The sequence below is a fragment of the Ceratotherium simum genome, chromosome X (assembly GCF_057802395.1).
Source record: "Ceratotherium simum simum isolate JZ-2026a chromosome X, ASM5780239v1, whole genome shotgun sequence".
NCBI lineage: Eukaryota > Metazoa > Chordata > Mammalia > Perissodactyla > Rhinocerotidae > Ceratotherium > Ceratotherium simum.
This window is the reverse complement of record NC_141940.1, coordinates 1,208,535-1,221,911: the sequence shown is the minus strand read 5'-3', so window position 1 is coordinate 1,221,911 and position 13,377 is coordinate 1,208,535. Positions and strand designations below refer to the sequence as shown.

The 13,377-nt window shown below is 38.7% G+C and overlaps 1 protein-coding gene across 3 annotated transcripts in view; it reads right to left on the bottom strand.

Annotated features, from left to right (window-relative positions):
• Positions 1–10,118: 10,118 nt before the first annotated feature.
• Positions 10,119–13,377, bottom strand: part of BRCC3 (BRCA1/BRCA2-containing complex subunit 3) — a 101,325-nt gene continuing 98,066 nt past the window's right edge. For all 3 annotated transcript variants that reach the window (XM_087427068.1, XM_087427070.1, XM_087427075.1), the window contains 2 exons: positions 12,639–12,756; positions 10,119–11,427 (listed from right to left, as the gene is read on the bottom strand). In XM_087427068.1, coding sequence (XP_087283194.1) covers positions 11,376–11,427; positions 12,639–12,756 — 170 coding nt within the window. In that variant the 3' untranslated portion in view covers positions 10,119–11,375. The remainder of the gene's footprint in view (positions 11,428–12,638; positions 12,757–13,377) is intronic.

Below are 13,377 nucleotides of genomic sequence, written 5' to 3'. Positions count from 1 at the left end.
TACGGGAAGATCTGCTCGATAGACTTTTCCTTCCTTGATTTCAGAAGACTCACAGAATGTCATGATTTATAAGGAGGGTGGGGTGGACTTTGGAATTGAGAGCTTTCTCAGAAGTCTGGGTTGTTATTTTACCACCTCTTGCATCCTAAGTTATTTGAATAGCTTGTAAATAGTTTGGAGTTTGGAGTTAAAAGGCTAGTGGTTTTCTTCTAGGCACAATCAATGATTACTAGAAGTGAGAATTCAATCTCCCTACTCTGGCAGGGGCCAGGACCGGAGACGAGGGCTAGCAGGGAGGGTAGCCATCAGAGGCTGTCAGACCACGCTAGCCACGTGGGCCGCTTGCGCCAAGCCTCCTACTCACCCGCTAGGTGTTTCGGCTCGGGTTCCGTGAGCTCATCGGTGGTCGCCCCGAGGGCAGCCTTGGACGCAGACGACCCCATGCCTGCGCCGTTGCAGACCGCCAGCCTCGAGGATGATGGCTGCGGAGTCTGGTCCCTCCTCTTCCCGACCAGCGGACTGAGCAAAGGACCGGCACCCCTCGCGACGGATGCGGCACCCGAGGTGGCAGAAGAAAGGCCTGGGCCTGTAGGTAAGCTTCACTAGGCGACCTTTTCTTCGCAAGGCCTGACGCAGATCTGCAGCATTATGAGGTGGGATTTGAAGTCACTGGGCCCTAGGGTTCTGCAGGAATGCTGGGAAAGATGGCCGTGGGGCCCAAGAAGGGGGTTCCGAGACAGGGTCGGGCTTGGGGCGGGGCATATCCAGAGGCAGACCCTTTACATAGCAGACACTAAATAACAGAATAAACAACCATTGAATGAACGTTATGAGGAAGGATTACATGTTGGGGACTCCAGATGGAAGGTCTGGAGATCTTCAGCTCTTGGGAAGTTAAGCAGTCCTAAGACGGCACTTTGTAAAACCTTGATGTGGCATTGTTACGGAAGCTTCGGTCACATGTTATGGGAGCTGTGTGCTGCCTAAGGTCATGTCCTCCTATCCTTCACCCGACATCAGATACAGAAGTCCAAAGAGTTGCTCATAGTATTCCTTTATTATCCTTTTAATATCTGTGGAATCTGTAGTGATGTTACCTCTGTCGTTCCTGATATTGGTAATGTATGTCTTTTCTCTTTTTTTCTTGATAGGTGGGGCTAGAGAGTTATCAATTTTATTGGTTCTCAAAGAACCAGCTTTTGGTTTCATTGATTTTCTCTATATTCTGTTTTCTATTTCATTGATTTCTGCTCTTAGCTTTATTATTCCCTTCCTTCTACTTGCTTTCAGTTTATTTTGCTCTTTATTTTCTGGTTTCTTAAGAAAGGTTAAGTTACTTGAGATTCTTTTATAATACAGGCATTTAGAGTTAAGTACTGCTTTTGTTGTTGTCAAAGAACATATTTCTTATGATTTCAACCTTTTAAAATTTGTTGTCAGTTATTTTATGTAAGAGAATATCCTCTATCAAGGTAAACGTTCTGTGTACCCTTGAACAGATGCATATTTTTCTACTGTTGGGTGCAGTGTTCCAATTAAATGTGTATTACAATTTTTGATATTGTATCACAAGTGACTGAGGCTCTGTTCATTTTCATTTTTTAAATTATTTTATTGAGGTCATATTGGCTTATAACACTGTGTAAATTTCAGGTGTATATTATTGTATTTCAGTTTCTGTATAGACTGCTTCGTGCTCACCACCAATAGTCTAGTTTTTATCCACCACCATACATAAGTGCCCCTTTACCCCTTTTGCCCACCTCCCACCCCCTTCCCCTCTGGTAACCACTAATCTGTTCTCCTTATCCATGTTTGTTTATCTTCCACGTATAGTGAAATCACATGGTGTTTGTCTTTCTCTGTCTTGCTTATTTTGCTTAGCATAATACCCTCGAGATCCATCTATATTGTCACAAATGGCATGATTTTGTGTTTTTATTATAGCTGAGTAGTATTCCATTGTATATATATACCACATCTTCTTTATCCATCTATCCATTGATGGGCACTTGGGTTGCTTCCACATCTTGACTTTTGTGAATAATGCTGCAGTGAACATAGGGGTGCATAAATCTCTTTGAATTGTTGATTTCAAGTTCTTTGGATAAATACCCAGTAGTGGGATAGCTGGATCATTTGGTATTTCTGTTTGTAATTTTTTGAGAAATCTCCATACTGTTTTCCATAGTGGCTGCACCAGTTTGCATTCCCACCAGCAGTGTATGAGGGTTCCCTTTTCTCCACATCCTCTCCAACACTTATTTCTTGTCTTGTTAGTTATAGCCATTCTGACGGGTGTGAGGTGATATCCCATTGTAGTTTTGATCTGCATTTCCCTAATAATTAGTGATGTTGAACATCTGTTCATGTGACTGTTGGCCACCTGTATATCTTCCTTGGAAAAATATCTGTTTATATCCTCTGCCCATTTTTTGATTGGGTTGTTCCTTTTTTTCTTGTTGAGTTGTATGAGTTCTTTATAAATTTTGGAAATTAAACCCTTATAAGATATATGATTTGCAAATATTTTCTCCCAGTTGGTGGGTTGTCTTTTCATTTTTGTTGATGGTTTCCTTTACCTTCCAGAAGGTCTTTAGTCTAATGTAGTCCCACGTGTTAATTTTTTCTTTTGTTTCCCTTGTCTGAATAGACACGGTATTTGAGAAGGTACTGCTAACACCAATGTCAAAGAGTGTACTGCCTATATTTCCTTCTAAGAGTTTTATGGTTTCAGGTCTTATGTTCAAGTCTAATCCATTTGGAGTTAATTTTTGTGTATGGTGTAAGATAATGGGCTACTTTCGTTCTTTTCCTTGTGGCTGTCCAGTTTTCCCAACACCATTTATTGAAGAGTTTCCTTTCTCCATTATATGTCCTTGGCTCCTTTGTCGAAAATTAGCTATCCCTAGATGTGTGGGTTTATTTCTGGGCTCTCAATTCTGTTCCATTGACCTCTGTTTCTGTTTTTCTGCCAGTGCCATGCTGTTTTGATTACAATAATTTTGTAGTATATTTTGAATTCAGGGACTGTGATACCACCAACATTGTTCTTTTTTCTCAGGATTCCTTTCACTATTTGGAGTCTTTTGTTGTTCCATATAAATTTTAGGATTCTTTGTTCTATTTCTGTAAAGAATGTCATTGGGATTCTGATTGGGATTGCATTGAATCTGTAGATTGACTGAGGTAATATGGACATTTTAACTATGTTTATTCTTCCAATCCATAAGCATGGAGTATCTTTCCACTTCTTTATGTCATCTTTGATTTCTTTCAATAATGTCTTATAGTTTTCAGTATATAGGTCTTTCACCTCCTTGCTTAAATTTATTTCTAGATATTTTATTCTTTTTTTTGCGATTCTAAATGGGATTGTATTCTTGACTTCTCTTTCTGCTAGTTCATTATTAGTGTATAGAAATGCAATGGATTTTTGTAAGTTGATTTTGTACCCTGCAACTTTGCTGTAATTGTTGATTATTTCTAATAGTTTTTTCTGATGGATGCTTTAGGGTTTTCTTTATATAGAATCATGTCATTCACAAAGAGACTTTACTTTTTCCTTTCCAATTTGGATCCCTTTTATTTCTTTTTCTTGCCTAATTGCAATGGCTAAAACTCCCAGTACTATGTTAAATAAGAGTGGTGAAAGTGAGCATCCTTGTCTTCTTCCTGTTCTCAGAGGAATGCCTTTCAGTTTTTCATTGATGAGTATGATATTGGCTGTGGGTTTGTCATATATGGCCTTTATTATGTTGAGGTATTTTCCTTCTATACCCATTTTATTGAGAGTTTTTATCATAAATGAATGTTGCATCTTGTCATATGCTTTCTCTGCATCTATTGAGATGATCATGTGATTTTTATTCCTCATGTGGTTAATTTGGTGTATCGCATTGATTGATTTGTGGATGTTGAACCATCCCTGCATCCCTGTAATAAATCCCACTTGATCATGGTGTATGATTCTTTTAATGTATTGTTGTATTTGATTTGCTAATATTTTGTTGAGGATTTTTGCTTCAATGTTCATCAGTTATATTGGCCTGTAATTTTCCTTTTTTTTGTTGCCCTTGTCTGGTTTTGGTATCAGGGTAATGTTGGCCTCATAAAATGAGTTAGGAAGCCTCCCGTCCTCTTCAATTTTTCGAGGTAGTTTGAGAAGGATAGGAACTAAATCATCTTTGAATGTTTGGTAGAATTCACCAGAGAATTTTTCTGGTCCTGGACTTGTTTTTTGGGAGGTTTTTGATTACTGTTTCAATCTCCATACTGGTGATTGGTCTGTTCAGATTCTCTATTTCTTCTTGATTCAGTTTTAGGAGGTCGTATGATTCGAAGAATTCATCCATTTCTCCTAGGTTATCTGGTTTGTTGGCATATAGCTTTTCATAGTATTCTCTTATAATCCTTTGTATTTGTCTGGGAAACTTTGATTTCTCCATCATATCTGAAGGATAATTTCTCTGGACAGAGTATTCTTGGATGATAGTTTTTGTCTTTAAGTATTTTGAATACTTCATTCCACTCTCTCCTAGCCTGTAAAGTTTCTGCTGAGAAATCCCCTGAAAGCCTGATGGAGGTTCCTTTGTAGGTTATTTTCTTCTCTCTTGCTGCCCTTAATATTTTTTCTTAGTCACTGACTTTTGACAGTTTTAATATTATATGCCTTGGCGAAGGTCTTTTTGCACTGATGTAATTAGGAGTTCTGTTAGGTTCATGTACTTCCATGTCCAGTGTGGTTCCTGATGCTTTTGGTTGCAGGTTCTGCCTGCCACTGCTTGGGGGGGGGCAGGGGCAGTTTTTTCTGCTCCTGCCCAGTCTGCTTGCAGCTGCGTGGGTTGGGCCACTGCTGCTGCCACTCTGCTGGCAGCCGTGTGGGTGGGGCCACCACTGCTGCCACTCTGTGGGCAGCTACATGATGTGGGGTTGCCACTGCTCCATGGGCAGTCATGCACAGGCCAAGCTGCCCTCACCTCCACTCACAGTTGCATAGGCCGCTGTGTGAGTCTCCATGCCCTTTATCACTGCTGCTGGGGGAGGGGGAGGGTACTGCTCCCCTAGTTCCACTGCTTCCTGGGTGTCCAGTCCACCCACCTTCAGATCTATAGCTGCAAGGACCTCTTAGGCATCCTCTTGTGCTGTGTGGGAATCCTCTGTTGATCTATGGATGTCCATTTGGTTGTAACTTGGAGGGGAGAGTCAAAGGGAACAACTAACTCTGCCACAATGCTGACATCACTCCCTGTACATTTGCATTTTTAGAGCCTTTTTCCCCCCCGTGCTTCACACTGGAGAGTTTCTTTCGCTATGTCTTCAAGTTCACTCATCTTTTTTTCTGCAGAGTCTAATCTTCTGTTAATCCCATACAGGACAGGCTGCATTTCTTTTTTTTTTTTTTTTTTTTTTTTAAAGATTTTATTTATTTATTTTTCCCCCAAAGCCCCAGTAGATAGTTGTATGTCGTAGTTGCACATCCTTCTAGTTGCTGTATGTGGGACGCGGCCTCAGCATGGCCGGAGAAGCGGTGTGTCGGTGCTCGCCAGGGATCCGAACCCGGGCCGCCAACAGCAGAGCGCGCGCACTTAACCGCTAAGCCACGGGGCCGGCCCGACAGGCTGCATTTCTAATATAGTATTTTTAATCTCTAGAAGTTCTATTTGGTTATTTTTATATCTTTCCTTGCTCTCCTCATTTTGTTCACATTTTCCTTTAAACCCTTGAGGATAATCATAATAGCTCTAATGGTTATGTCAAAATGCTTGTCTGCTAATTCCTTCATCTTTGACATTTCCATCTCTGTTTCTATTATTTTTCTCTTGTATGTGGGTCACATTTTTCTTCTTCTTCTTATGCCTAGTAATTTTGTATGGGATGGCATATCTTGTTAATTTTACTTTGTTAAGTGCTGTATTTTGATGTATTCCTTTAAATAATGTTGAATTTTGTTTAGACAAGTACATACATTACTTTCATATAAACTTTTATCCTTTCAGGACATATTTTCTTTAACACCTTTATTGATATTTAATTCACATATCATACCATTCACCCATTTTGTCTACAATTCAGTAGTTTTGTAGTATATTCAGAATTGTACAACCATTATCAAGATCAATTTACAACATTTTTACCATCTTCAAAAGAAGCCCTGGACACATTAGCCGTCACTCCCCATTTCCCCCTAAACTTCCCATCCCTAGACAACCACTATTCTACGTCTCTAAAGATTTTCCTATTTTAGACATTTCATATAAATGGAGTCATTCAATATGTGAGCCTTTGGGACTGCCTTCTTTCATTTAGAATAATATAGTCCAGGTTCATTCACATTGTAACATGTATCAGTACTTCATTCCTTTTTATGGCCAAATAATATTCCATTGTATGGATATACTACAATTTGTTTATCTATTCATTAATTGATGGACATTTGGGCTGTTTCCCTTTTTGAACTCTTGTGAGTACTGCTTCTTGTGCAAGTATTTGTTTCAATACCTGTTTTCAGTTCTTTTGAGTATATACCTAGGAATGGAATTGCGTGGTCATGTAGTAATTCTATGTTGAACTTAATGGGAACTGCCAAACTGTTTTTCCACAGTGGCTGAGCCATTTTACAATCCCGTCAGCAATGTATGAGGGTTGCAGTTTCTCCAGATCCTTGGCAACATTTGTTTTCCATTTGTCTGATTATAGCCATCCTAGTGGGTGGGAAGTGGTATCTCTTTGTGGTTTTCATTTGCATTTCTCTGATGACTAATTATTTAATGGATATTTTCATGCGCTTATTGGAAATTCGTGTATTTACTTTGGAGAAATGTCTATTCAGATCCTTTGTCCGTTTTTAAATTATCTTTTTTTTCAGCTTTATTGATGTATGATTGACAAATAGAAATTGTATATATTTAGACTGTACAATGTGATATTTTATTTTAAGGTGTACAACATGAGGATTTAATATATGTATACATTGTGAAATGATTACCACAATCAAGTTAATTGGTACATCCATCATCTCACATAGTTACAATTTTTTTTTTGTGGTTAGAACACTCAAGATCTACACTTTCAGCAAATTTCAAGTATACAATACAATATTATTAACTATGGTCACCATGCTGTACATTAGATCCCCAAAACTCATTCATCTCTTTTTTTAACTAATTCATCTTATAATTGAAAATGTATACCCTTTGACCAACTTACTCCCATGTCCCCTACCCTCCAGCCTCTGGCAACCACTATTCTACTCCATGGTTATATGTGTTCAACATTTCAGATTCCACATATGAGATCATACATTATTTGTCTTTCTATGTTTGGCTTATTTCATTTAGCATAATATCCTCCAGGTTCATCCATGTTGTCACAAATAGCAGAATTTCTTTCTTTTTTGTATGGCTGAAAAATATTCCATTGTATACACACACACCACATTTTCTTTATCCATTCATCTGTCCATGGACAGTTAGATTGTTTCCATATCTTGGCTATTGTGAATAATGCTGCAATAAACATGGGAGTGCAGATATCTCTTTGAAATCCTGCTTTCATTTCCTATGGATACATACCCAAAAGTGGGATTGCTGGATCATATGGTAGTTTTATTTTTAATTTTTTGACTAATCCATGTTTTCCATAGTGGCTGTACCAATTTACATTCCCATCAACAGTGTACAAGTATTCCCTTTTATCCGCACCCTCACCAATACTTACAATCTCTTGTCTTTTTGAGAATAGCCTTCCTAACAGGTATAAGGTGATATCCCATCGTGGTTTTGATTTGCATTTCCCTGATGGTTAGTGATGTTGAGCACCTTTTCATTTACCTATTGGCCATTTGTGTGTCTTCTTTGGAAAAATGTTTATTCAGGTCCTTTGCCCATTTTTTAATTGGGTTATTTGGGGTTTTTTTGCTATTGTAGTATTCCTTATATATTTTGGATACTAACCTCTTATCAGATATATGGTTTGTAAATATTTTCTCACATTCCATAGGTTGCCTTTAATTTTGTTGATGGTTTCAATTGCTGTACAGAAGCTTTTTAGTTTAATGTAGTCCCACTTGTTTATTTTTGCTTTTGTTGTCTATGCTTTTGGTGTCATATCCAAAGAAATCATAACCAAAATGAATGTCCAGGAGCTTTTTTTCTTTAAGTTTTTTCAAGGAATTTAATGGTTTCAGGTCTTACATTTAAGTAATTAATTTTGAGATAATTTTTGTGTATGGTGTAAGATAAGGGTCCAATTTCATTCTCTTGCATGTGGATATCCAGTTTTCCCAACACCAGTTATTGAAAAGACTGTCCTTTCTCCATTGTGTATTCTTGGCTCCCTTGTCAAAGATTAGTTGATTGTGTATGTGTGGGTTTATTCCTACGCTCTCTATTCTATTTCACTGGTCTGTGTGTAGTGTTTTGATTACTATAGTTTTTAAATATCATTTGAAATCAGGGAACCTCAAGCTTTGTTGTTCTTGCTCAGGATTGCTTTGGCTCTTTGGAGTCTCATGTGATTCCATATGAATTTTAGGATTGGTTTTTCTATTTCTGTGAAAAATGCCATTGGAATTTTGATAGGGATTGCATTAAATCTGTAGATCACTGTAGGTCCTATGGACATTTTAACAATATTGATTCTTCAAATCCATCAACACAGGATAGGCTTCCATTTATTTGAGTCTTCTTCAAATTCTTTCATCAATATCATATAGATTTCAATATACAGATCTTTCACTTCCTTGGTTAAATTTATTCTTAAGCACTTTTTAATGCTATTGCATATGGAAATGTTTTCTTTATTTCTTTTTCAGATAGTTCTTTGTTAGTATAAATTTTTTTGGGGGAGTCTTGGGGTTTTTCTACATATAAGACCATGTCATCAGCAGAGATAATTTTAATTCTTTCTTTCCAATTTAGATGCCTTATCATTTTCTTTCCTGATGTCTCTGCCTAGGACTACCAATATTATGTTAAACAGAAGTAGTGAGAGTGGGCATTCTTGTTTTATTTCTGATCTTTGAGAAAAAGCTTTCAGCTTTTAACCATTGAGGATGATGTTAGCTATAGGCTTGTCGTATATGACTTTAATTATATTGAGGTACATTCCTTCTATACGTGAGTTTTTTCCATGAAAAGATGTTGGATTTTGTCAGATGCTTTTTCTGCATTTATTGAGATGATCATATGATTTGTATCCTTCATTTTGTTAATGTGGTGTATCATGTTTATTGATTTGCATATGTTGAACCATCCTTGCATCCCAGGGATAAATCCCCTTAATTACATTGTATGATGTTTTTATTGTGCTGTTGAATTCAGTTTGTTAGTATTTTGTTGAGGACTTTTGCTCTATATTCATCAGGGATATTGGCCTGTAAGTTTCTTTTCTTGTATTGCCCTTATCTGGCTTTAGTATGAGGGTAATGCTAGCTTTATTAAGTGAATTTGGATGTGTTCCTCCTTCTTCAATTCTTTGGAAGAGTTTGAGAAAGATTAGTATTAATTTTTCTTCAAATGTTTTGTATAATTCACCCATGAAGCCATCTGGTCATGGGATTTTCTTTGTTGGGAAGTTTTTGATTACTGCTTCGATCTTATTCATTATTGGTCTGTTCAGATTTTCTATTCATGATTCAGTCTTGGTAGGTTGTAAGTTTCTAGGAAATTATCCATTACTTCTATGTCATCTTATTTGTTGGCATATAATTGTTCATAGTCTCTTATGATCCTTTGTATTTCTGTGGTATCGGTTGTAATGTCTCCTCTTTCATTTATAATTTTATTTGAGTCTTCTTTTTCTCTTGGTTAGTGCAGCTAAAGGTTTGTCAGTTTTGTTCTATCTCTTCAAAAAACCAACACTTAGTTTTGTTGATCTTTTGTATTGTTTTTCTGGTCTCTATTTCATTTATTTCTGCTCTAATCTTTATTATTTCCTTCTTTCTGCTAACCTTGGATTCAGTTTCTTCTTTTTCTAGTTCCATGAGATGTAAAGTTAGGTGGTTCATTTGAGATCTTTCTTTTTTCTTAAGCATGCATTTATTCCTATAAACCTCTGTTATGAGAGGTTCGGGGATTTGATCGGAGACGTAAAAGACACTTTCCACTCCAAACAAATGGACTGAAGGTATATTTTATTATATAGAGGATAGTAAAGGTGACAGTCTGCAAACAGATCTAAATAGGTCAAATATTAAGAGGGAAAAAACATCAGCCCGACTGGAAAGGGAAAACACCCACATCGGCTGAAGAGAAATGACACAAATCAACCGGAAAGAGAAACACCAGGTTGACCGAAAAGAGAACACATCAAATCAATTACTTCATATCAAATCAGTTACTTCACATCAAATCAGTTACTCACAACATCCACGCCCCACTGCCGGGAGAGCCCTGTCAATCGACGCAGCTGGGCAAGGATCACACATCCTGGGCAAGGTGTCCCTTCCACAGGTGGAACTCTCACCAGGTCTCAGCTTCCAGCAGTTTTTATACCATTAGTGATTTTCAGAGTAAGCAATTACAGAGTTTGCAGAGCAAGCATTTAGTGTTTCCATGCACAAAATGGTTATCAGTGGCGTGTGCACTGAGCCCCCTGGCTAACGTCCCAGCCCAGTAGTTGTGTACGTGCATTGTTCTCTTTGGTTATCGTCTCAGCCCGGCACAGATGGCCAGTCCATTCCGGGCTACGACGCTCCAAGAGCCTTGAAATGTTACAACTTGCAACTCTCTCCATGGGAGAAAGGCCAGTTCCCGGGAAAAGGCCAGTTCCCACCACACAGAAAGCAGCTTTGTATTTCTTTTTTGTGCTGGTGGCTGTAGGTCAATGGAGCGGCCAAACATGGCTGTATTCATGTCAAGAGATATTCGGCCGTGGCCGTCTTCATTAACCATAAGACACCATACGCACAGACAATGAACTTTGTACGCAAGTACATAAGGCACATCTAAGAATCCAAAATCTAATGACTACAATAATTATAAAACTGTCTCGCAATAAAGGACCCAAACCCCAAGGTAACCAATCAAATAACCCCTTAGAATATGAAATGTTATTAACTTGATCTTGCAAATCATGTACAGCATCAAAGATAACATTAGATAAGGTAATACTTAGGCATAACAAACCAGCTTGTAGAAGTCCAGATCAGCCCCCATCACGGAGGGTAACAGAAGGCAGGGTAATAGAGAAATTATAATTAGTTTTGCGTGACTAATCAGATACAGGCTTATACCGAGAGATTGCTTGATGTTTCTGAGACCAAATTTCTCGGCCATTCATAGTCCAGGTTATAGGTCCCACTGGTGTAGAGCAGTTGGTCTAACAGTAGAGGGTCAAAGGTTGTCCTACAGAGGCATTAGTTGGTGTGTAGGTCAGCAGCAGACATGGAGTTGTAGCACAGCATAGCGAACACAGCAGGAGTATCTATTCACGCAAAGAAACAGAATTTTTAGGAACATGATATAACTGTTCATTTCCTGGATACATAACTATGAGTGTTGCAGTGGGCCCTTGGGCCACTACTTCTGCGGCACGGGGAGCCGCATTGGGTGGATGTGTCACTCACACCTTTGCTCCAGGTTTCCATCCATCTGTAGACCCAAATCCTTGTATTCCTCTTTTAGTTAATTCACTTGGAGGTTGTCTTTGTGACACATTTGGAGTCAGGAGGGGAAGCACCAATAATTGTCCCACTTGTTCCCTAGACTCTACCGTTAGTACTGTGTCACTACCATTATATAATATAAATTTTATTTCTCCTTGGTAATCTGGATCAATGACTCCTCCCAGTACGTCAATACCTTTTGCTGCCAGTCCAGAGCGTCCTTTTAACAAACCAAAGGTATTTTTGGGAAATTGTACCCCTATCCCAGTAGGGACTATAGACTGCTTCTTAGGGGGCAATTGAATAGAATGAACAGTAGATAAATCCAATCCAGCCGCTTCGGCCGTGGTACCTAAAAGGCGGTTTAGCAGACTGAGTCAGGGGCCAATAGGTTAAGGTCATAAGCTCATGGGTGGCGGCTGCCACTTCTGTAATCTTTGCTGGTAACAACCTTGACAGAGCAGTCTCATTAGGGCCTAGTGGCCTGTTATTTAACACATTTAGAGCAGTACTTAGATGGTTGTGCCACCCCTTTAGTGAGCCATGACTAAGTTTCCTTAATTGTTGTTTAAGCAATCCATTCATTCGTTTTATGAGGCCTGCAGCTTGGGGGTAATAAGGTATATGATAAATCCATTCTATATAATTTTCCTTGGTATAAGTTTGAATCAACTTACCTGTAAAGTGGGAACCATTGTCACTCTGAATTTGCCTTGGTGTCCCATAATATAACTTAATTGTATCTAATAATTTTATGGCACTCTGTTGGGTGGCCACTTTAGCTGGTATAGCCAATAAATAACCAGAATATGTATCAACAGCAGTGCAGGCATAAGTATATCCACAAGAATTTGGCAATGGTCCAATAAAATCTATTTGCCAGGTATAGGCGGGAAATAATCCCTTTTGGATATGACCTTGGTAGGGGTGTGGAACTCCCCGTTTATTTAACTGTTGGCATAACTGACATTGTTGTACTGCAGTGGCAATATCATCATGAGTGACAAGGATTCCCCTTTGTTTTGCCCACCTGTATGAAGCTTGTTCTCCCAAGTGTCCACTCTTTTCGTGGACCCATTGTGCTAAGCCTGGGTTGTGCGTTGCACGAATCTGCACCAGCTGATTAGCATGAGAATTATGCTTTCGTTCTGCAGAAATTAAAGAACTGTGAGCATCAACATGAAATACAGTAACAATCGTGTTTTGACACCATAACCATATGTCTTCCCATAATTTATTTCCCCATATTACTGGATCATTGGACAAAATTACAAATTTAAAAGCATCTCTTGCATCCAGATTAATTCCTGTAGCGCCCATATCATATAGGCGAACAAGCCAGGTTATAATGGCTTCTCCAGGCTTTTGTGTAGCCCAGGCTAAAATATCAGAAATTTCTTGTTGGTTAAAATCCTCAATCACATCTTTCCTTACAGGATGATTGCCATCCATTTCCATCCGCCGACGGCGAAGAGGACGTGCCTCTGTGCGTTTGGGCGGTTTTTCCTCTTCCTCATAATCAGTTTCAGAATCATCATCCCAGATATCACCATCACATGTGTCCGGGTCCCACTTAGGACCGGCCGATGCTATGGCCATATGAACTTTTCGTTCATTTACCTTTCCTCTCCTCTTTCTATATTTATATTTGGCAACTCTTACAGTAGCCTTTTCTGCTATAGCTTGGTAGTTACGAGCCTGATCTCCCAGTGCAAGATATTGACATTGAATCATAGCCAAGCGAGACTGCAAATCTAAATTTTTTTTTC